Source organism: Leptopilina boulardi, unplaced genomic scaffold (assembly GCF_019393585.1).
Source record: "Leptopilina boulardi isolate dan_hultmark-lab unplaced genomic scaffold, ZJU_Lbou_2.1 LbouV2_330, whole genome shotgun sequence".
NCBI lineage: Eukaryota > Metazoa > Arthropoda > Insecta > Hymenoptera > Figitidae > Leptopilina > Leptopilina boulardi.
Window position 1 is genome coordinate 771,177 of NW_026137897.1, and position 23,568 is coordinate 794,744.

General features: G+C 21.6%; 4 protein-coding genes across 7 annotated transcripts; 3 read left to right on the forward strand and 1 right to left on the reverse strand.

The window, feature by feature from the left end:
• Window positions 1-5: 5 nt before the first annotated feature.
• Window positions 6-8,832, forward strand: LOC127285235 (solute carrier family 66 member 2). 3 transcript variants are annotated; one of them, XM_051311136.1, is made up of 6 exons: window positions 6-24; window positions 4,395-4,504; window positions 4,763-5,135; window positions 5,475-5,611; window positions 5,952-6,168; window positions 7,700-8,832. In XM_051311136.1, the coding sequence occupies exons 3-6, from the start codon at window positions 4,942-4,944 to the stop codon at window positions 7,887-7,889; spliced, it is 738 nt and encodes a 245-aa protein (XP_051167093.1). In that variant the 5' UTR covers window positions 6-24; window positions 4,395-4,504; window positions 4,763-4,941; the 3' UTR covers window positions 7,890-8,832. The 3 variants fall into 3 exon arrangements, with proteins under 3 accessions (XP_051167093.1, XP_051167094.1, XP_051167095.1); XM_051311137.1 differs by lacking the exon at window positions 6-24 and having other exon boundaries at window positions 4,406-4,504; window positions 4,747-5,135; XM_051311138.1 differs by lacking the exon at window positions 6-24 and having other exon boundaries at window positions 4,406-4,504; window positions 4,747-5,135; window positions 5,985-6,168.
• Window positions 826-4,422, reverse strand: LOC127285236 (mitochondrial import inner membrane translocase subunit Tim21). The gene is made up of 5 exons (XM_051311139.1): window positions 4,276-4,422; window positions 3,899-4,104; window positions 3,274-3,508; window positions 1,307-1,406; window positions 826-1,177 (listed from the first exon to the last, which is right to left on the reverse strand). Exons 2-5 carry the CDS (start codon window positions 4,098-4,100, stop codon window positions 1,037-1,039), a joined length of 678 nt encoding a protein of 225 aa, XP_051167096.1. The 5' UTR covers window positions 4,101-4,104; window positions 4,276-4,422; the 3' UTR covers window positions 826-1,036.
• LOC127285239 (transcription and mRNA export factor ENY2) lies at window positions 8,753-9,447 on the forward strand. The gene is made up of 2 exons (XM_051311143.1): window positions 8,753-8,901; window positions 9,051-9,447. Exons 1-2 carry the CDS (start codon window positions 8,852-8,854, stop codon window positions 9,277-9,279), a joined length of 279 nt encoding a protein of 92 aa, XP_051167100.1. The 5' UTR covers window positions 8,753-8,851; the 3' UTR covers window positions 9,280-9,447.
• Window positions 9,448-10,812: 1,365 nt separating this feature from the next.
• Window positions 10,813-21,667, forward strand: LOC127285221 (serine/threonine-protein kinase D1). 2 transcript variants are annotated; one of them, XM_051311112.1, is made up of 12 exons: window positions 10,813-10,953; window positions 12,781-13,103; window positions 13,506-13,637; window positions 13,943-14,148; window positions 15,218-15,497; window positions 15,684-15,900; window positions 16,107-16,236; window positions 16,403-16,535; window positions 16,897-17,076; window positions 17,227-17,973; window positions 18,688-18,773; window positions 19,178-21,667. In XM_051311112.1, the coding sequence occupies exons 2-12, from the start codon at window positions 12,839-12,841 to the stop codon at window positions 19,289-19,291; spliced, it is 2,490 nt and encodes an 829-aa protein (XP_051167069.1). In that variant the 5' UTR covers window positions 10,813-10,953; window positions 12,781-12,838; the 3' UTR covers window positions 19,292-21,667. The 2 variants fall into 2 exon arrangements, with proteins under 2 accessions (XP_051167069.1, XP_051167068.1); XM_051311111.1 differs by lacking the exon at window positions 10,813-10,953 and adding an exon at window positions 11,081-11,521.
• Window positions 21,668-23,568: the final 1,901 nt, after the last annotated feature.

A 23,568-nucleotide genomic window follows, 5' to 3' on the forward strand; every position in this document is an offset into this window, starting at 1 on the left:
TAATTAGCCGCTTCTTTTCTTCAGGTCAGTCATTATATTTTACTTTCAACATTAATTATATTATATTAATAAAATATTGTTTTTAAATAATTTTTTGTGCGTTAATGTTAATTGATAACGCTAATTGAATTAACAATTAAAAATGACAAAATAAAGTCATTAATTCGCCCACGTTTTCTTCATTATTATTATTATCTTTACACTTGATTTGGTGTGAAATCATTAATTTGACAAAGCTAATTAGATAAAACTTTTAAAACAAATTTTTAAAAATGAATTTATTTTTAATATCGAAATTTTTTTTATTTCTGTTAAATATAAAAATTCAGGGAACTAAAGAATTTATTAATTAAAAAAATTTGAAATTCTGCTAAATTGAAGTTTGCTTTAATAAAAATTTCATAATGAAAACATTTGCTTCAATATTATTAAATTTTAATTTATTAAAATTCGACAAAATGGAAATGTTCCTATGAAATTCAAAATAGTTTATGGAATTTAATTTATATTTTAATTATTTATTTTCGATTATCGTAAATATTTATATGGTATTGAAATTATGATTTTTGCAAAGACAATTAAAAAAGAACGATGCATATATATATTATACAATTCCGTATGTAATCCAATGTATCCTCGACACACCCCGTCTTATAATTATCGCTCAACCGTGAAAGATTCAAATTGAAAAAAAAGAAGCTGAACAAAGCTTTTAGTCTTTTTTTTATATTAAAAAAAAAATAAATTACTTAATAACCCTTTATAGAATTAATTGAGAGAATTAAATAAGGAAAAGAAATAAAAAAAGTATAACAGGGAAAAATATTATTTTTTTGAATAACATTTTTTATTTTTAATAGCATAAATCGTCAATTACGTTTTTTTTCTGTTAATTCAACAACAAATATCTAAAAAGTTTTTTTTATATAAAATGAAAAATATATAAATATTTACAGGAAGATGATGAACTAATTTGAGAAATAATTTCTCAAAATAAGGGAATTCAAACATTTTTTTTTTCTGATTTTGTAAATATTCAAAACAATGGAGATGGTAGTTCATCAGATGAAGTTGTATTTTTAACGGAATTGCGACCGTCTTCCAAAATAATAGTTGAGCGAAGCATGTCTTCCAATTTTATAATTAAATAATTATATTCAAAATCTCCACTTTTTGTCTGTAAGAAAAAAAAATTATGTTGAAGATTTAATTTAATTATTGTGAATTTATTTACAAAAATATAGAAATTTAGATATTTTACTAAAAATAGAAAATGAATTTCAAAAAAAAAAATAATTTAATTTACTTCTTTGACTTCTAAGTTAACAGTGCCCCTTTTTCGAATTCCTTGAACGTAAAATTGCATCCTTATGTGTTTAACTCCATTTTGTATGAAAATATTGTGTCTGAAATGAAGAAAATGATGTTAAGCGAAAATAAAACAAAAATCAAGAAAATGATAATCGAAAATAGAACATTAAAATACAATTAAATTCGTACGTAGTTTTAGCAGAATTTCTATATTTAACCGAATTTTTATTTAACTAAATTTCTATTTCCTAAATTTCCATTTGATATTTCTATTTAACCAAATTTTTATTTAACCAAATTTCTTTTAACTTTTAAATTCTTTTAAAATTTTTATTGAACTGAATTTCAATTATAGGTCGAATTTTTGAGAAATTTATTTATTTAAATTTCATTTAGCCTGATTTTAATTTTACAAAAAATGCCTACCAAATGAAAATTCAACTAACTCTGTAAGTTCGAATTGAATAGAAATTCTGTTGAGTAAAAAAACTGCAAAATTTATATTTATTTTAATTAAATATAGAAAGCCGATTAAATAAAAATTTTTAGTTGAATTGAAATTTAGTTACAAGAAATTTTGGTTAAATATAGACTCAAAAAAAATGTAACTAAAATTTTTATTTAATCGGATTTCTATTTAATCAAATATCAATTTTGCTGATTTTTTACTCAACAGAATTTTTATTTAACTGAATATCATCTTGGCAAATTTTTTTTATTTAGCCAAATTTTATAAAGCAGAATATTCACTTCATTTAATTAAATTTCTAATTAAATTACTCTTTAATTCTGTATTTAACCGAATTTTCATATAAATAAATGTCTATTTAACCAAAATTCTTATTTAATCGAATTTTTATTTAATTGTACATTTAGCAGATTTTTATTAAATATATTTTTTATTTAGCTAAATATCCTCTTGGCAGATTTTTTTTAAAAATTCGGTTGAATAAAAATTCATCTTAATGTGAAAATTTGCTTACATTCAAAATCTGCAAAATTAATATTTGATTAAACTGAAATTGGATTAAATAAAAATTCTGTTGAGTAAAAAATCTGCAAAATTTATATTTATTTTAATTAAATATAGAAAGCCGATTAAATAAAAATTTTTAGTTGAATTGAAATTAAGTTACAAGAAAATTTGGTTAAATATAGACTCAAAAAAAATTGTAACAAAAATTTTTATTTAATCGGATTTCTATTTAATGAAATATTAATTTTGCTGATTTTTTACTCAACAGAATTTTTATTTAACTGAATATCATCTCGGCAAATTTTTTTTATTTAGCCAAATTTTATAAAGCAGAATATTTACTTCATTTAATTGAATTTCTAATTAAAATTCTAATTAAATTACTCTTTAAGTCTGTATTTAACCGAATTTTCATATAAATATATTTCTATTTAACCAAAATTCTTATTTAACCCCTTAACTGCGATGACGACAATTTTGTGTTTCAAATTGTCATCAGCAGTTAAGGGGTTAATTGAATTTTTATTTAATTGTCCATTTAGCAGATTTTTATTAAATATATTTTTTATTTAGCTAAATATCCTCTTGGCAGATTTTTTTTCAAAAATTCGGTTGAATAAAAATTCATCTTAATGTGAAAATTTGCTTACATTCAAAATCTGCAAAATTAATATTTGATTAAACAGAAATTCGATTAAATAAAAATATAGTTAAATAGAAATTTTATATGAAAATTCTTTTAATTCGAAATTCCAATTAAATTAAACGAAAATTCTGCTTTATAAAATTCGATTAAATTAAAAATTCGTCTTAATGTGAGAAATTTGCTTACAATCAATTTAATGAAAATTCTTTTTAATAAAAATTCTATTTAGCTGAAAATTCTATTTAACTGAAAATTCTATTAGTTGGAAATTTTGTAAATAAATTATTAATTTAAATTAAACTAATATTTTGAAAATACAATTTTTCAAAATCAAATATACCTCACGTGATTTCGTCGTCCTCGACGACTTTCTTCCCCGTATGCCTTAACGGGTTCCCCAAGTGCATCTAAAACTCGCGAATCTTGTAAACATCGTTTCACGGCTTTTTTATAAATTCCATTTGGACTGCTTTCGGAAAATAATTCTTTTAATATTGTATAAAAAATACAAGCAGTAATTCCAATTCCTCCAACAATTACACTCAAGTACCAAGCGGATTTTGTGTTTTCTTTGACTATAAACAATGAAAGAAAATTTTTATATTTTTTTTTTCAAAATTTTTATTAACGGGAATCATCATCCTTTTTTTTAAGTCCTTTTATATTTTAATGGTGAAAAAAAATAAAATTTTTGACTATTTTAGAAATTAAAGTCTAAAAAAACTTTAACATTTTAAATATCTATTTTCTTTTACAATTTTTTTTTTTTTTTTTTTTATCGCCAATTTTTCTTCAACGCTTTTATAATTTTAAAAGTTAATTTTTGCAGAAAATAAAAATTCTAAAATGGTCACAAATTAAAATTTTGATTTTTTTTTTTACAAGACTGAAAATAAAGGTTGATGTGACTCCCCTTAAAATAGGAAAAATGGAAAATAAAGTAAAAAAATAATTTTTTTTTTTACCTACATCCGCAAATCCAGTTTGAATTTGATTTTTAGAATTCGATTGTTCACTTTTTATTGGCATACTATTTTGATTATTTGAATAAAAAGCTTGAGAATTAATAATAGGAGTTTTTATGCAACACAATGAAGTACTTGATAAATTATATAAAAAACGTTTTTGTCGTAGAATTTGATATCCTAATGCCCTGGATGATGCCATAATTCTAATAGAAAAAAAAAGAAAAAAGAAATCCATTATTACACTAAACAATAGAATCAAATTTTGTTTTAAAAATATTTTTATTATTATGAAAAAGTAGGTTTTTTGTATTTGAAAATAATGCGAATGTGCCAAAAAAATATCAATTTGCAAAATTGAAAAATAGAAAACTTACTTTTTTTCAATTAGAAGAATTAAATGATATTATTTTTTTTATCATTTATTCAATCAAAAATGTGCAATTTTTTAAAAAATTGTTTTTAAAAAACTTTAAAAATCATATACAAATTAAAGATCCGTGAATTGTGTGGCGAGGTTAAGAATTAGTTCCAATAATCATCGTCAGCAGCTGATGGCGTGTGGTGACACTTTTGTTTTGACATTTCTAACAAAACATTTCTAAGGTAAAAAATTAATTTTTATTCCATTTTTTTTTTCTAAACTTAATATTATTAATTGTAGTTAACAATTTAAATATTCAAAAATCATTCATTAAAATCAAAAGAAATTAATGATAGTAAAATTTTAATAATTATAAAACATAACCTATATTTGAATATAGATTTTTGTATGATTTAATTTTTTTTTGTTTGCATTATTCATTATATATGTTAATATATATTACATACATTCTCTTTATCAACAGGTTATTTTTTTTTCAGTTACACAAAACAAGAAATAAATAATGATTAAGATATTGACGCGATGAATCATCATATATATCATAACTTGATTGTAACTTTTGATATATTTTTTCTGTGATGAAAAGGTTACATTTCAATTAGTTAGCTTATCTTTAAATGCCACGTTTAGAAAATCATAAAATTTTAACGAAACAAAAATGTTGGAGAATTGGGAGGATATAACATTTGCAAATGTCGCTGGATGGATTGCATCAGGTGCAATGATTTTTGGTGGTGTTGTGCCATATATTCCACAATATAGACAAATTAAAAATAAAGAAGATCCTGAGGGTTTTTCACTTTATGTTTGTTTAGCTCTATTAATTGCCAATACTCTGCGGATCCTTTTCTGGTATGTATTAACAAAAAAAAAAAAATACTAATAAATTAATTAATATACTTTGTTTACAAATTTAAATTCAATTGTGTTGAAATTATTCATAAACAATTAAATGTAAATTATAATTCACTTTCATGTTTTAAAATCGTGAATTAATTTTCATTAATATCAATAAAAGTGTTACAAAATTTTACTAATTTAAAATTATTTAATATTTTTATTCTTATTGAGTTATTTTTTATTATTTTATTTCATTTTCATTCTTGGTGATAATTTAAAAAAAAAAATGTATTTTTATTTATAATCTACAATAATAAAATTAATAAATGTATTTTTTTCCCCGATTTTTAGGTTTGGAAAACGATTCGAATTGCCTTTATTATTACAAAGTATTCTTATGATTATCACAATGCTTCTAATGATTAGGCTGTGTATTAATATCCGTGCCAAAAATCAAATTATAAAATCCAGAGAAAGAGTTTTTACTGGTAAGAGAATTAAATTTTTATTTTTTAATAATATGCAACTAATTTTATGCTGAAAATAATTTTTTTTCTTCTGAAAATTCTAATTTTGTAATTTGTTTATTTACAAACAAAATTTTTTTGCAATTATTTTTTTTTGATTTTGTAATTTTTTCGTTTAAAAAATTAATATTGACGAAATTTTTGTAATTATAAATAAATTTACATTTTTTTTTTCTCGTGATTTCTAAAACAAATTGAATTCTGTTCCTTTTTCAAAGCAACAGAATTGACTAAACAGGAGAAGAAAAAAAAACAATCATTGTGCTTTCTTTTTTTTTTTTTTTACTACTAATTTCAATAGATTTGGACATTAAATTCTTTTGGAAATGGACAGACTTCCAATCGTATCTCAACTTTATCCTGATCTTTGGAATGATTTGTGGAGCTTTAATGTATTTCTTCGTGGATGTTCTTATTTTCGTTGAGATAGTGGGATTGTTGGCTGTATTAACTGAAGCAATGTTAGGCGTACCTCAATTTATACGCAATTGCGGTAATAAGTCAACGGAAGGCATGAGGTTTGTGTGTGTCATTTTATCTTTTCATTTTTATTTTTTCTTGACGATAAATTATATGAAAATATATATAACTGCGACTATATAGTCTTTGAGGAAAAGTTACATAATAAAATAGTAAAATGCGTAAAAAAAACGATAATTATTAAAATCAAACCACATTTTTTTATTTCAATTAAATAAATAATAATAGTAATTTAGTAGTATTGTAAAAAAAAATAATGATCAATATTTTGGATTATAATAATAATAATATAAAAAAAAATTCAATTATTTTTTTTAAAGCAAATTTCTATCGATACAAATTTTTATTTAAAAGAAATTTCAATTTTAAAAAATTCCAATTTAAAAAATTTCAATTTAAAACCTTTTAAAATTTAATATTTTTTCAAAAAAAAATACTCTTTCACAGCTCAATTATTTTTAATAATTTTAATATTTCTTTAAAAATTCATTTATTTAAAAAAGTTTCAAAAACTCTAAAATTGTCAGAATTTTTGTTTTTAGTAATTTGTCTAACTTAATTAAAAAATTTTTAAATTTACTTCTTCGATTCTGAAATAGAAATAAATTTTCTTGATAATATTCCTATGGAATTATTATTAAGGAATTAATAAAATGGATTTAATATTTAATAATATTAATTATTTAAAGTAAAATAATTATTAACTAATTAAATTTAATTAAAATAAAATATCGACTTTTTTGAAATATAAATCGTCTTTTTTTTGCGCCTTAAAATCAATCCGAGGCCTGAATTAAGAAATATAATAATATAAAGAATATTATACAAAAATTTGATTAAATATAAATTCTCAATTAGATTTTCGGTTAAATTAAATTAATTCTTCTTTTTGAAATTTAATTAAATAAAACAATATTTTTAATGGAAAATTCAGTTAAATAAAAATTCTGCAAAATTGATATATTATATTTGATTAATTAAAAATTTTAGTTAAATAGAAATTTATTTATATGAAAATTCAGACTCAAAAATTTAATTAGAAATTCAATTAAATTAAATGAAAATTCTGCTTTATAAAATTTTGGTTAAATAAAAAAATTTGTTGAGAGAATATTTAGGTAAATAAGAATTCTTTTGTGTAAAAAAATCTGTAAATTTGATATTTGATTAAATAGAAATCCGATTAAATAAAAATGTTGGTTAAATGAAAAATTTATGTGAAAATTCGGTTAAATATATGTATAGACTCTAAGAAAAAATTCTTTTAATTAGAAATCAAATTAAATGAAATGAAAATTGTGCTTTATAAAATTTTGGTTAAATAAAAAATCTGTCCTATGAAAATTCTGCTAAATTTTCACAGAATTTCCTGACAAATTGAAATTGAAATTAAAATTCAGTTAAGTTAAAATTAAATTAAATTAAATTAAATATGATAATAAAAATTAAAAAAAAGACAGTTCCAAAAAAACTTAATAAATGAAATATAATTATTGAATATTAAAACAAAAAAAAAACAAAAAAATTGTGAATCTGAATAATAAATAAATATCGCATTAAAATTTTCAGTGTTGTGATGGTGTTGATGTGGACATGTGGCGATACATTTAAGACTTGTTATTTTATACATCGCGATGCACCAATTCAATTTGGAATTTGTGGAGCACTACAAGTGTTAATTGACGTATCAATATTATTACAAGTCTATCTTTACCGCACTAATTCAAATATATCGAGAAATGTTACTCGGACAGATTGAATCGAGATGCCAAGCAGAGAGTCTGCATTGTTACCAAATGAAATACCTGAAGTCGAAATAACGAATCCCGAGACTAATGTTGATTCATCTTAATTTAAAAAGGAAAAAAAAAAGAAATTAAGATAATTAATCAATATTATAAATATGCCTCGTTTAAGCGGCATTTTGTAATATAACAAAAAAAAAAAAACAAATTCTGTTTTTTTTCTAACTATTGTGACATACGGTTTCCAATTTTAATTTTTATATATGTATTTTACATATATAGACTCCAATTTTATTTTAGGAAATCTAGTCTACCAATTAATATATATATATAAATATTAGGTATAAAAACTTTTTTTAAACGCTTTTCTCAGTTAATTGATGTAAGAAGAAAAAAAAAATATCCTTCTAGATATTTCTAGAAATAAATTTTAAGAAATGTCATAATATTTGTGATAAAGCACAAGGATGCAATTGTTTTTAAATGATTTCTTGGACTTTAAGAAATCTTGTGAATTTAGAGTACGTCTTATATGCATTTAAACTTTTAGATAAATTGTCTTTAGGTATTAAAAACGAATAAATATATATATAAATATTTATATTGTAATTATTAAAAAATATATTTATTATTTAGCACTTTTAATTTTTTTTTTTTGACATTTAATGTATTTAAATTACTATCTTTTTATTGTAAGAATTTTTTTTAGGTCAAATTTTTCTGTTTTACTCTTTTTATTGATTGTGATTAATAAAATAATTATTAATTTACAATATAATTATTTTATTTTTAAATTTAAAAAAAAAAAAATCGCGCCATCTTTTGGTGTATTTTCGAATTACTATTTAAACATAACCTCTAAACGATAAAAACATAAACAGAGAAAAACGTCAAAAAAAAAAAGATCATTTGCTTCATTTAATTATAAGATTATAATCAAACTATTTTTTTTTTTTATTAAGAAAAATTATCAACGATGAAAAGTGCAGCACATCAAAAATTAGTGATGTCAGGAGATCGCGATGGGTAAATATATTTCTTTGTATTCTAACCGGTAGTTTGCCTTTTTTGAATTTAATAACAATAATTGATTTAGATAAATTTACTAAAAAAATTTGTAATTATTTTCTATTAAAGAATTTGGTTAGAGTTTTGTTTTGATTTTTTTTTTCTAGATTAAAGGAACTTTTACGACGTCGTCTTGTTGAATGTGGTTGGAGGGATCAAGTGAAAATAATTTGCAAAGATATTATTAAGGAAAATGGACAGGACGTTACTTATGATTCATTATTGGGTTCAGTGACGCCAAAAGCAAGAAGTCTCGTTCCAGACACTGTGAAAAAGGAGCTTTTGCAAAAAATTAAAAATCAATTACTCGCACAGGAGGAGAAACTAAAAACATGATTTTGTCGTTTACAAAAAAAAAAATAAAGTCTGTATGACTATTCATAAGTTGTACCTGATGAGTAATTATAATCAATAATTATAATTTTTAATTATAAAATGATTATAATTATAATTAATATTAATTCAATGTACAGTAATCATTAATAAACGCTTTTGTATACACAATTTTAATGTTTTTGTACAACTAATTTCGTTTAATTTCCTTTTTTCTCATAATCATTGTAATTTAAATTTTATTATTTTATTTTATTTTAATTTTTTTTATTTAATTTAATAAACTATTTTATTTTTATTTTATTTAAAAATATTTTTTTAAATCACATTTTCTATATTTTTCTAAATCAATTTGTTTTTTTAAGTCATTATTTCCATAGTTTTACATGAATAATTTATTTTTTTGTAATTATAATTTCCAATTAGCGAATTAATTTTTTTGTCAATATTTTTTTTTTTTAATTAAACAAGAACGAAATTAGTTTCATTTGCGATAAACAAAAATATTAAAATTGTAATAACAAATAACTAATTGTTAATTTAAATTTTATTATTAAATTATCATTAGTTTTGTTGGTAATTTAAAATATTATTTTAATTAATAATAATTATTATTATTATTTCTAATTGCAGGCCTCGGATTATACGATTATTTTACTTTTTTTGCTTTTTCGAATTTTTTTTTTTACTTTTACAAAATTTTTACACAAAATATGTCTTTTTTTATTATACACTACAAATCTTCTTCAAATCTTTTTAATTTCAATTATTTACCAAATTTTTAACTAAAATTATTCTTTAAATTATTCTTTTAATTATTTTTTAATTAAATTTTTTATAAATTCAATTATCTTAAACTATTTTCAATTCAATTATTATTTTTAAAAAATGTTATCTAAAATTATTTGATAAATTCTTTGCTATTTTGTGAAATTTTAAAAAATTTATTTAAAATTCAATTATTTCTAAAAATTTTAACTGTAACTTTTGAAAAATTCAATTATTATTTTTAATAATTTCAATATTTCTTTAAATATTCAAATATTTAAAAAAGCTTCAACTTAATTATTTTCCGAAGTTTTTTTTTTTTTTAATATTAAAACTAAAAACAATGCAAAAATTTTAAATTAAAATTATTTGCATAAATAAGGATTTAAAAAATTTTTTTAAAGGAACTTAACATTTTTTTTTTTTAGAAATTTGTTCTACTTAATTAAAATTTTGAAAATTTAGTTTGGTTTTGAAATATTCGAAATAAATATTCTTGATAATATTCTCGGAGAATTATTCTTATTAAGGAATGAAAAAATAAATTAAATAATCTACAATAATATTAGATATTTAAAATAAAATATTTATTAACTAATTAAATTAAAAAATCGAATTTTTTTGCTTTTTAAAGTTGATCCGAGGCCAGTAAATATCTTAATTATTAATTTAAATTTTATTATTAAATTATCATTAATTTTGTTAGTAATAATTTAAAAATATTTTAATTAATACTATTATTATTATTATTTATTGAAGTAAATTTGATACTAATTATTTTATTTCTTTTTCAGGATGGACATTTTCGAGAAAAATAATTGACGAGAAATTTTTATTTATTGGAAAAAAGAAGTTATTAATCTTCTTCTAAGGAACATTTTGAAAAATCGGAGAATATTGAGACAAAAAGTGAGTATTTTAAGCGAAAAAAATATCTATTTTCAAACTAATAATCCTTTATACTTTTTTCTTTTCGAAAATCTCTTTCTAGACTTGTATTTTCTATTATTTGAATCTACCGCTTTTTAGTACGCCCCCTCATCAGTTGTTGAAGTGACGCTTCTTCTTCTTCTTCTTCTCTCTCTTTTCAATATCGTTCTCCTTCCGCGGGAATGGAGGGATATTATAATATCTTTGTGTTGGATGAAAGTCTCTCCCTACTTATGTGTATTTGTGCCTGTACCACTTTGATTGTATATCTGACACTGTATTAAAAAGACACACCAGTACTGTGCTTCGTACGTGGAAGTCAGTCTTTTCTTTCGAAACTCCACAATATCAACATTTTACAAAAATGTTGAGAAAAAACAACTTGAAGCAATAACAAAAAAAATAAAATAAAATTTCTCGCGGAAATCTCAAACAAAAAAAGATCTGAAAAATGTTTTAAGTGTTAATAAATAAATAAAAAAAAAAAAAAAAAAAATTCTACAGAGCCCTGATGGTGAGGAAGTATTGAATGTATCGGAGCAAAAAGGTGAGTCGACCTACTGGAGATAACTGTAAAATGTCATCACAATGAAAGTGTGTCAAAAGCAAAACGTTTAAAACATTCGATATTTTATATATACATATGTGTTGTCGCATCTTACTGGACCGCATTCAATTTTTCATCATTTATATCGAAACATATTTTACATTAAATCAATTGTATTTATTATTATTTTTACATTATCATTGAAACTCTCAAATTGTACCAGCCGGTTTCTTTTTTTGTGATTTCGAAAAACAAAAAAAACACCGTTATCAATTTTTCACGAAACATCAACTTTTTTTCATCATTCCACGTAATATTGTTCTATTTTTTTATTATGCGAATTTTTATTTTAATTTAAAATTAAATATTTTTTCATTTGAAAAAGAAACAAGTTTATTATTTTCATTTTTTTTCCATTTATTATAAAAATTAATTTTAGAAATAATAATTAACTTTGAATAATAAATTGACCGGTAAATAATTTTATTAATCATTTTTATTTATTATTTATTTTTGATATTTTATTTTCATTATTTATTAATTAATATTTTTATTTGAAAATAAAAAAGAATATTTACATTTTATATATAGAAAAATTAATAGAAATATGTGATAAATGCAGAAAATATAAATCTGCGTACGAATTATTTGCGATTTAAAATATTCCTCTCGGCATTTTCATCTCTCTTTCTCTCTCTCTCTCTCTCTCCATTATTTATTATTTCATATTTAATTCTATTTGCTTTTCAATAATCAATGTCGCTCTATTTTTTTCCTCCTTTGTTTATATTGCCATCTATATGTATATATTAACTGCATATTTCTAGAAATCTTTCAAACCCTTTTCAATTTAATAACTCGACAACGCAGATTTTATTCAATTGATAAAATTTTTATTCTTCATGAGTTGGAATAATAATTCTTAATTTACGTTATTTGAATTTTTCACATAAAAAAAAAAGAATTTAATTTCAACTTTTAAAGTAAATAAAATTTTATTAAAATAAATTTTATTAAAATAAAATTTTATTATAAAAATAAAGAGGAAATTTTTATTTTAAAATCTGTTAAATCATTTAATTTTTCTTTCTCTCAAAGAATGTAAAAAGTGTAAATAATATTATACCCTCTTTGCGCATCAGTCGGTTAATAATAAACTTTATAATCGATATTAAATTTTACAGTAAAATGAAGACATAATTTTAAAAAAAATATATATATATTCGCGAATTGATTTTATTTTCTTTTTTCAATTTCAGTGAAACAGAAAAAGGATTTTTGAAGAAGAAGAAGAAAAGAAAAAGGAACACAAAAAAAATGGAGGCTGCCGAAGTAACATTTCTCTTTCAATTTGGATTGCTCCGCGATACAGTAACTGTCGATTCTAGCCAATTGACACTCAAGTCTTTAAAGGAATTTGCCTGTGATTTTATAAATAGCAAGTGTCCTGATCATGGCTTAAGTCAATTGTTCGATAGACTTTTGTTATTTAAACACGATTACAATTCAATTAATATCCTTCAACTCATTACAAATGCAATGGAAATAGTTGATGAAACTTTAGTTGAAATAGTTCTCACTGGTAAGTGACTTTTTTTTTTTTTTTCTATTAAAATCCAAAGTTCTATACACTTTTGCGAAATGAGAAATGCAATTCTCTTTCTGTTAATGACAAAAGTTTTTTCCAACGCGGAAATTGGAAATATTTCTTTGATTCTATTTTGAAAAAAAAATACAGAAAAACGTGATTTCTTTGTTTAAATAAATTTTTTTTTATTAATAATAAAAACAGTTTTTTTTAAAGCAGTTCTTTTAAATAAATTTTTTTTATTAATAAAAATATGTAGTTTTTTTAAAATTAAAATTTATCGGGATTTATATATAATTTGCATTGTAATTGATTACAAAAAAAAATTTATTTTTATAATTTATTATTCGAATCTATAGAATTTGAAATTCTAATTACTTTTTGAATTTTTTGCAGCACAAGTGCCAACTGAGCAAATTCCAATTCGACCTCACGCTTTATCGGTACATTCTTATAAAGCTCCGACTTTTTGTGATTTTTGTGGTGAAATGCTCTTTGGTCTTGTTCGACAAGGTCTTAAATGCGAAGGTAATTTAGTTATGAAACTTGGAATTCTCGAAGGAAATTAAAATAATCTAATTCATATTGAAGTTACGAAATCAGATTTTTTTTTCGTTATAATTTCATAAAAAATTATATCAAACTTTCTGTTTCTTTTTTACTATAAAGATATGGCAACTTTTTTTTTATTATTAATTTTTCCACTTTGGAATCTTATTAAATTAAATATAATTTTTTTTTATTTTTATTAATTAACTTAATTAAATTGCATTAATTTTTGAAATTTAGTGAAATAAATTAAAATTTGTTAAAATATTTTGCTTTTTTTTCAGGATGTGGTATGAATTATCATAAACGATGTATTATTAGAGTTCCAAATAATTGTTCACAAGACTCGAGTCAAAGACGACTTAGTTCGACATTATTGAATGTTCCAAGATCGCCGAGTCAAAGTTCCACGAGTAGTTTAACAAGTGCCAGTGACGATAATCACAGTACGAATGTAACACCAAACACAAGTCAAAACAACAGTACGCTGGTGAGATCTCTTCCCTGGAAAAAGTTTCTTAAATAATTTTTCATTTTTTATTCACTTTTTTTTAGAAGCTTTCATTTATTCCCCTTTTTTTAATATATATATAAATTTTCCAAAAAGAATTTTCAGTATTTTTTTTTATCACTATATTTATCAAGAGACAATATAATTCTTATAACTGAAATAGAATTTAAAAAATAAAATTTCAAAAATAAATTTAAAAAAATAGAAACTAGTAAAAAAGTAAAGTATTAAAAATAAAAAGTATTTTTTAAAAATGTTTTTAATTATGATGGTTATTGGTATAAATTAGGTACGGTAAAATGGTTTATTATTATTAGTATTATTTTGTTTGTAGCAAAGAAAAAAAACCTTATTTTTGATTGAAAAATTAATTTTTAAAATGCCTTTTAGCAAATACGACGAATCTTAAATTTTTCTATTTTTGAATATTGAGAAAATATTTTATTTAGAATTAATAAACTGAATAATTACAGATTATAATTATTATTGTAATTATAATAAATATATAATAACAATCGAGTTTAGAATAAAATGCACAATTCAAAAAAGGAAAATTCCGAACAAATTGTGATTTGAGTATTTTAAATAAAGGCGAATTATTATTTTTAAAATGTAGTCCTTTTCTTTATCCGTTACTCCAATTTTTATAGAATAAAAAAGAAAATAGAGAATTTCTCAAAACATTTTATTATCATTTCTTCGAAAAAAATTTGAAAGTAAAAATAATTTTTATTCTATAATAGAAATAAATTCACTAAAAGAAATATATTAAAATTTGAAGAAAATAAAAATTCATTAACATTTTTTTTAATGTAATCTGTGTTTGTAATTTACCTCCTTGCTTATGAATTAATATATTTTTAAAAAAATAGTTTTTACTCAAAATTATAAATGAAATTATATTTCTTTAAATTCTGTTTATAAATTTTATTTCTATAAATTCTATATTTATGAATATAATATAGAAATATAATATTTCTAATAAATATTTAAATTTTTATTATTTTTATTTTAGAATAATAATTTTTTTTTTCTCTTTTTTTTCTAGGCAATACCTAGTATCGTGGGACCAAAACAATCTCGTTCACCATCATTGGGAGGAAGACCAGTATGGGTAGATCGTGAAATGGCAACGCGAATAAAAATTCCACACACATTTGTTGTTCATACATATACAAGACCAACGGTTTGTGGTCTTTGTAAAAAATTATTACGTGGATTATTTAAACAAGGCCTCCAATGTAAAGACTGCCAATATAATGCCCATAAAAAATGTGTAGAAAAAATTCCCAAAGACTGCATTGGGGAGAATCCTAGTGACAACGCAGGTAAATTTATTAATAAATTACAATTTTATTCAAATAAATTAATATTATTGATTAATTGTTTTTTTCAAATTTAAATTAAAATTAATTAATTAAATTAATTAATAATTAATTAAATTTAATTGTTAATTACAATTTTTGTTTAAACAGTTTTGAATAAAATTATTAAGTAAAGGAAAAATTTTATAGGCATCGAATATCCGGACAGTGGTGTCGGTAGTGAACCTGAAGGAAGATGTGATAGAAATGAAGAAGGCGATGGTGATAGTGATGCAGAATCTCTGCCTCAACCGGCACAATTCACTTCCTATTTAACTGATGAAAAAACAATGAATGGAAAATACTCAGAGTTTGCTTCTTCTCATGATATATCGACTGAAAATTTGGAAAAATCCAGACCTTCAAGGTAAATTATATTTTAATTGAGAAAATTTTTTTTATTTAAAAAATAAATGTATAATTTGTCTAAAAAATTTATTTCATACTTTTATGTTAACAATTCTTTTGCAAAAATTTGATTAATATTTTTTTCTTTTTCTATTTTTGTGATATCAATTTTTATTGATAAAATAAAATTGTATTGTGTTAAAAAAAATTTTATTATTCATTTAGCTGCAGCTCAACTCCCAGCAATAATATTCCTTTAATGAGAATTGTTCAAAGTGTTAAACATACAAAGAAAAGAGGTTCACAAGTATTAAAAGAAGGTTGGATGGTACATTTTACAAATCGTGATTCAATGGTAAGAGATTTATGATAATTATTATAGAAAAATAAAATTGAATAATATTTTTTATTGATTAAAATTATGTTATAATAATTTTAATTTTAAACAATAAATGCATCATTTTATTGATTATAATTTGAATTTTATTCAAAAAAAAAGTTTTTTTTTCTCCTTCTTACAGAGAAAGAAACATTATTGGAGATTAGATTCTAAATCTTTGACTTTATTTCAAAGTGATACTGGATCAAAGTATTACAGAGAAATACCGCTTTGTGAAATTTTATCCATAGAACCACCAACGGCAGTTCATTCACGTAAATATTTTTTTCAAACATTTAAAAAAGATATTTTTAATATTTTAAAAGTTTAATTTTTTCTTTTTAGTGTAAATATTGAAAACGTATTTTAAAAATTGGAAAATATTTAAAGTAACGTTTCTTATACTTTTCTTATTTTAAATATTTATAATGAGAATATTTAAAATTGTGTTACATTAATTTTAAACATAAAGGCATTTTATTTATTATAATAATATTTGTAATTTATTCAAAATAAATAATTTTACTTTAATATTTAAATAAATAAAATATTGAAGTAATTTTTAAATATTGAAAATAACTTCTTTTTTTTCAAACTTTTAATTAAATTTCTTGTTACTTTTTTGCCTGTTTTTAGAAACCATGCACTGTTTTGAATTAAGAACAGCTAATTTAGATTATTATGTGGGAGAAGATTCAATGTTTAGTGGAACTAATGGACCGGTTCCTCCTCCCGAAAGTGGAATTGGAGCACATTTAGCAAGATCCTGGGAAACTAGCATAAGACAGGCTCTATTGCCTGTTACTTCAGCAACGAGTAATAAAACATTATTTAAAATAAAAATTTATTCTCCCCTTAGTTGTTAGAAAAGAATTTATATTTATAATTTATTAATCCTAAAACTATTGGTAAAAAAAAATTGAAAAATACAAAACAAAAATTAAAATATTAATTTACAATTTTCAGATCAGGAACAATCGACTGAACCCGAGGAATCAGTGACTGATATGTCACAATTATATCAAATTTTCCCCGACGAAGTTCTTGGCTCTGGACAATTTGGAATTGTTTACGGTGGTATACATCGTAAAACAAATAGAGCAGTTGCAATAAAAGTTATTGATAAATTACGCTTTCCAACAAAACAAGAAGCTCAATTAAAAAACGAAGTAGCAATATTACAAAATTTATCGCACAATGGTGTTGTCAATTTAGATCGTATGTTTGAAACGCCTGAGAGAATATTTGTTGTTATGGAAAAATTGAAAGGCGATATGTTGGAAATGATATTAAGCTCTGAAAAAGGAAGGCTCAGTGAGCGTATAACAAAATTTCTTGTCACACAAATACTCGTTGCACTCAAACATTTACATAGTAAAAATATTGTTCATTGTGATTTAAAACCAGAAAATGTTCTATTGAGTAGCGACAGTGATTTTACACAGGTGAAACTTTGTGATTTTGGATTTGCACGTATTATTGGTGAACGTAGCTTTCGACGTAGTGTCGTTGGTACACCGGCATATTTGGCGCCTGAAGTACTACGTAATAAGGGTTATAATCGTTCATTGGATATGTGGAGTGTGGGAGTTATTATTTATGTTTCATTGAGTGGAACTTTTCCATTTAACGAGGACGAGGATATTAATGAACAAATTCAAAATGCCGCTTTCATGTATCCACCGTATCCTTGGAAGGAGATTTCTTCTGATGGTGAGAATTTTTTTTTTCTTTTTTTGCAAAAATTTTTTTGAATTTTTTGAATTTATTTAGGAATTTTTTTTATCATATTTAAAAATAAAAATTTGTTTCAATTATCAGTTTTTTTTTTCATTTAATTTTTATACTTGTAAGTAATTTATCATTATTTCTAAATTTTTTAAATTTTAACTTTACAATTAAAATTTTACTTACAGATTTCTATTTTAATTTTCCAAATTAATACTTTTTTATTTCGACAATTTTTATATTTATTTTCCAATTATTAGTTATTTATTTTCATAATTGTTATTTGAATTTGAATTTACTAATTAATATTTTTTTTATGCATATAATTTTTATTTTTATTTGAATTTTCCAATTATTAGATATTTATTTAGATAATTTTTATTTTTATTTAAATTTAACAATTATTAGTTTTTACTTACACAATTTTTATTTGAATTTTTTAATCATTAGTTTTTATTTCCATAATTTTTATTTGAATTTTTTTTTCCAATTAATTTTTCTTCATTGTTGAATTATTAATTTGAATTTTACTTTTTTTTTACAATTTTGTAATTTTTCTCTATTTTGCAGTGTTTGTAATTTTATTTCTTAATGAAAATTCGTTTTTTTTTCTCAATGAAGGAGAAAGGCAAAAATTTCTGTTGGAGAATTTCTTTTTCTTTTTTTGACAATTTTTTTGATTTTCGATTTTATTTTTAGCTATCGATCTGATTAACAATTTGCTGCAAGTGAAGCAAAGAAAAAGGTACACAGTTGACAAAAGTTTGCAACACATTTGGTTACAGGTATGTGAAAAATAATTTTTATTCCATCGTGTGCAATAAACAATTTAAAATTAAAAAAATATATCAATTGAAAAAAAATATTTTTTTGTCAGGTAATGATAAAAAAATTATTTAATATCGATTTTTATAACAGATATTTGCAGAAACAATATGAATTCAAATTTTATATTTATCTTTTTACGTAAAATTAAAAAAAAAAAATTTATAAAATTCAAATTCAAAGGAATAAAGAAATAATTATTAATCCCATTTTTGGAATATTTTCCAATATTATAATTTGTTTATTACAAAAACTATTTTCAATTTTACAAAATATTTTTTGAGTCCTTAAAAAAAAATATTTTTCATTTATTGTGAATTGTATAACTTTTCTTTTTTTATTTATTTATTTTTTTTTTCCGCAGGATTATCAAATGTGGTGTGACTTGAGGGAATTGGAATCGAAAATTGGTTGCCGATATTTGACACATGAAAGTGATGACGCTCGCTGGGCAGCATATGCTAATCAAAATGCATGACACAACTTTATATCGCCGATAAAAGTTTTACCGTCAACGACAGAAACCTTTTTGCGTAAAGGTTGGACTCGCATTGCTCAAGATACATTGCGACGTCTCATTCGTACTTGAGAGAAAAAATGAAAAAAAAACAAAAAACAAATAGTCTAGTGAACTTTTACAAATTAATTCTTTACATTTTGGACGTTTCAAAGTAACTAAACATTTCTACCATTAAGAGAGAGAGAAAGAAAGAAAGAAAGAAAGAGAGAGAAAGAGAGATTATTTCAGGACTCTGTCATCCTTCAAACAGGTTACAAATTTAATTTATTTTTTTTATATTTTTGAATAATTCAAATTTTTATATTTTTAACTTTGAATAATTCAAATTTTATTATTATTACAATTTGAATTCAATTTGAATTGAATTTTTAAATTAAATTTTTAAATTAAATTTCAAAGTCGAAAATTTGATTCGATTTTCCATTTTAATGCCATTTTTTAAAACTATAATTTTTGATTTAGGAAAATTTTAAGAAATTCAATTTTTTATAAATTGGAAATTTTAAATTGTATTTTTTTGTTTCTTTTTTGAATTAGTCATTCAAATTTTGTGAAACATTTGAATATTCTATTTTTGCCTTTATAATTGAATTTGTTTATTTTAAGAGATTTTAAAATTTTGACATATTTTAACTTAATTAAAATTTGTTTAGAAAATATTTTATAAAATCTGAATTATTGGTAAAAATTTTAAAACTCTGTCTATAAAAGAGAGGCAAACAATTTTTTTCCTGCATTTAAATTTAAAATGCAATTTATAAATAGGAAAATTTTTTGTCATAATTGTATTTCTTAAATTTTACTTTTTTTTATTTTATTTAAGATCTTTTATTATTGTTAAGAAATCTGAATTTTTTATATTCTATTATAAAGTTAATAAGACTAAAATTTTATTTTCCATCGATTTTTTTTTTAAAGGACTATTGAAAATAAGAATCTCAGAAGAAAATTAAAACGATATTATATTTTATGTAATAGTAGATAATTTACTTAAATTTATATAATTTTTTTTTTGAATTTTTTTTTTTTTTATATTTAACGTATATTAAATTTATATTTATAATATAAAATTAAGAGGATGACAAAGGGGGGAAAAAAATAATTAGAAGAGTGACAACCAATAAACATGGCCTGCGCACAAAAAAAAAAAAAATATTATGAAATTTTAAATAATAAGCTTTTGCATCTTTAAACTGTTTTTTGAAATTCCCACACAAGTTCAGATTGAAATATTAACGAAGTTAGGAAAAAAAAAGATAATAATTGAAAGTTAATGTTATTGAACATGTGTGGAATTCCTTGTGGATATACTCAACGATTTAAAAAATATAAAACTTTGATAAATGATTGCCCAAAAACATTTTTTAAAGACTTTCTTGATGCTTTTTTAGCCTCGTCGAGATTTCAAGTTTATTCGACTTTTAAGCAAAATATCTATTTAAAGTTAGTTCGTTAATATATTTCCTGCACTTCTTTTATGTATTATCAAAACTTCCATAAAGCGAAAACAATGATAATGAGTTTCGATTCTGTCGAAAGAATATATGGAACAAAAAATATTCGACTCTCGCTACTCTGATAAGTTCTTTTTTTTTAAAAAAAAAAAAAAAAAAGGTAATTTAATAAATTTGTTCAATACTTTTTCTTTGTAGTGATTGAAAAAAAAATTAAATTAAATATTTTAATTGAAAAAAAATAATGTTAATGTTACAAAAAGCGATAAAAACTTTTGAAAAAACAGAGAATCGATCCTCTTTTTCTGTATGTAAATAAACGGGAAAAAAAATAGGCTCCGGCTAGAATCCTTTCCAATATATAGAATTTTTTAGGCTTTGCTAGGTTCGACTGGCTTTTTATATATAAAATACATCAAACATGTTTTTTGAAACTTTATTGATGAATTTTTGCAAATATAAAAAAAAAAAATGTTGCTTGTTGCATTTTAAAAAATGAAAATCGTAACGTAAGATCTTTAAGATAATTGTATAAATGAAAGAAAAAAAAATGATACATTATTCAGAAAGGAAAAGAAAAAAATAATGAAGAAGAAACAATATATAAATTTTAAATATATATATATATACATTGTGATAATACAGTATTTGAAGTGCGTACCTGAATGATATTATTTCTGGTTTGCTGAGTAGTGTGTAGTGTTAATACTAATGCATTCGAGAATTAATTTTTGTATACATTTAGCATAAATTATATATTTAAACTTCTACATTTACAGTGAATTGTCATTCCGCTAAATACTAATGTATAGTTGATAATGTTATGAAAAAAAAAAAAATGTATTGGACAGTGGATTAAGTAAATTTGATATTTATTTAATCGAGATTTTCATTTTCGAAACTAATTCAAAGAAAATTATTTACACAATCGAACTTAGTGATTTACAGGCCTCGGATCAAATTTAAGACGCAAAAAAGTCGATTTACATTCCAAAAAGGGCGATTTTTTTTTTTTTTTTATTAAATTTAATTAGTAAATAAGTATTTTACTTTAAATAATTAATATTATTAGATATTAATTCTATTAATTCTTTAATAAGAATAATTCTATAGGAATATTATCAAAAAAATTTATTTCTATTTCAAAATCGAAGACATAAATCTTTAAAACTTTTAATTAAATTACACAAATTTCTAAAAGAAAAATTCTGAAAACAAGTCAATTATAGAGTTTTAAAAACTTTTTTTAAATAATTAAATTTTTAAAGATTTATTAAAATTATTAAAAATAATTGAACTTTAAAAAATAGTTATTTTTTTTCTAAAAAATTAAATTTCAAAAGATTTTGTTAAATTTCAGACAATAATTAAATTTTACAGAATTGAAAATAATTTATCAAATAATTTTAGATAACATTTTTTAAAATTAATTGAATTTTTAGATTTACAATTTAGATTTGTAAAATTAATTCAACTTCAAGTGATTGTTAATTGAAATTTTTGGTAATTTTGTTTGATTTTATTTAAATTGTTAACAATTGCAAAAAATTTTTAATTGGAAAATAATTTAAGATAATTGAATTTGTGAAGAATTTCATTAAAATTAAAAAAAAAAATTAATTTAGTGAAGAATTATAGTTAAAAATTTGTTAAATAATTGAAATAAAGAAAATCTGAAAAAGATCTGCATTGTATACTAAAAAAAATGTATTTTGTTAAAAATTTTTTGTAAAAAAAAAGAATTCGAAAAAGTCGCATCTTTTTGCAAATAAGTCGACAAAAAGTCGTATTTTCGAAAAAAAGGCAGAAAAAGTCATGTAATCCGAGGCCTGGATTTAGAATGGGATTTTTTATCTATAATTTTTCAATTCTTTTTCTTTCTCTTACAATTTTTTTTATTAATTTTTAAAAAAATTATCTCTAATTTAATATTTTGACAAATTTCAATTTTTGAAAATAAAAACAAAATTGTTCTCTAACAATGTATGTATATAAAGTATAAAATTGCAAAGTAACAAAAAAAAAATACAAAATGCGGGGAAAAAAAATTAAAACGTAAAAATAAAAAAGTTGTTTTAAAAAAAAAAAATCAAATATTTTTTATATTTACGATGAACAAAGTGGAAATTTTAAATTCTTAGGCAAATTAATGCGAATAATAACTGCAACAGATGTGCGAGAAGTACAGGTGGAACCACCATAATTTTTTTTTTCTTTTTTTTTTTTTTATACACACACAACCTGTATTATATGGGAAATCCGAAACTTTTGTCCCAGTCATATCCTGTTACGTGAGCCAAGTTACACGGCTGTAAATTAAAATTAATCAAACGTATAAATTCCCTGCATATAGTATATAGAGGAATATTGAAAATATTTTATTGTAAAATAGTTTTTTTTCAAATTTTTCCGAAAAAAAGACACATTTTTTTTTGCATTTACTGTACTTTATATATATATATGAATAGGAGGATGGAAGCGTGGGTTTTTTCTCATTATTGATATTATTAATGCGCCAGGATATTACAAAATAAGCGATTACACACTGTAAAATATTTATAGTCTGATGGAAAAAAGGCCGGAAGACACTTTCGTAAACGTTCATTGTGTTACAAATAAGAATTTTTTTTTTTTTTATTTCCAAAAGGCATCGCATGAACGTACTTTTTTTCCCCTACAGAGAAAAAACCAATTTTCTTACTGAAAAAAAAAAAATATTTAAATTTCTTTTTAAAAAATTATAAATTATTTTTCTTCTTAGGGAAAATACTTTAAAAAGGG

Excerpts from the sequence above, each read along its gene's own strand:
- LOC127285235 (XM_051311136.1), top strand. The coding sequence starts at position 4,942 with ATGTTGGAGAATTGGGAGGATATAACATTTGCAAATGTCGCTGGATGG. Across the intron at positions 5,136-5,474 it reads ACTCTGCGGATCCTTTTCTG|GTTTGGAAAACGATTCGAAT; the intron begins GTATGTATTAAC and ends CCCGATTTTTAG. Across the intron at positions 6,169-7,699 it reads AAGTCAACGGAAGGCATGAG|TGTTGTGATGGTGTTGATGT; the intron begins GTTTGTGTGTGT and ends TAAAATTTTCAG.
- LOC127285236 (XM_051311139.1), bottom strand. The coding sequence starts at position 4,100 with ATGGCATCATCCAGGGCATTAGGATATCAAATTCTACGACAAAAACGT. Across the intron at positions 3,509-3,898 it reads AACTGGATTTGCGGATGTAG|TCAAAGAAAACACAAAATCC; the intron begins GTAAAAAAAAAA and ends CATTGTTTATAG. Across the intron at positions 1,407-3,273 it reads GGACGACGAAATCACGTGAG|ACACAATATTTTCATACAAA; the intron begins GTATATTTGATT and ends TCTTCATTTCAG.
- LOC127285221 (XM_051311112.1), top strand. The coding sequence starts at position 12,839 with ATGGAGGCTGCCGAAGTAACATTTCTCTTTCAATTTGGATTGCTCCGC. Across the intron at positions 14,149-15,217 it reads GTCAAAACAACAGTACGCTG|GCAATACCTAGTATCGTGGG; the intron begins GTGAGATCTCTT and ends TTTTTTTTCTAG. Across the intron at positions 17,974-18,687 it reads GAAGGAGATTTCTTCTGATG|CTATCGATCTGATTAACAAT; the intron begins GTGAGAATTTTT and ends TTTTATTTTTAG.
- LOC127285239 (XM_051311143.1), top strand. The coding sequence starts at position 8,852 with ATGAAAAGTGCAGCACATCAAAAATTAGTGATGTCAGGAGATCGCGAT. Across the intron at positions 8,902-9,050 it reads ATGTCAGGAGATCGCGATGG|ATTAAAGGAACTTTTACGAC; the intron begins GTAAATATATTT and ends TTTTTTTTCTAG.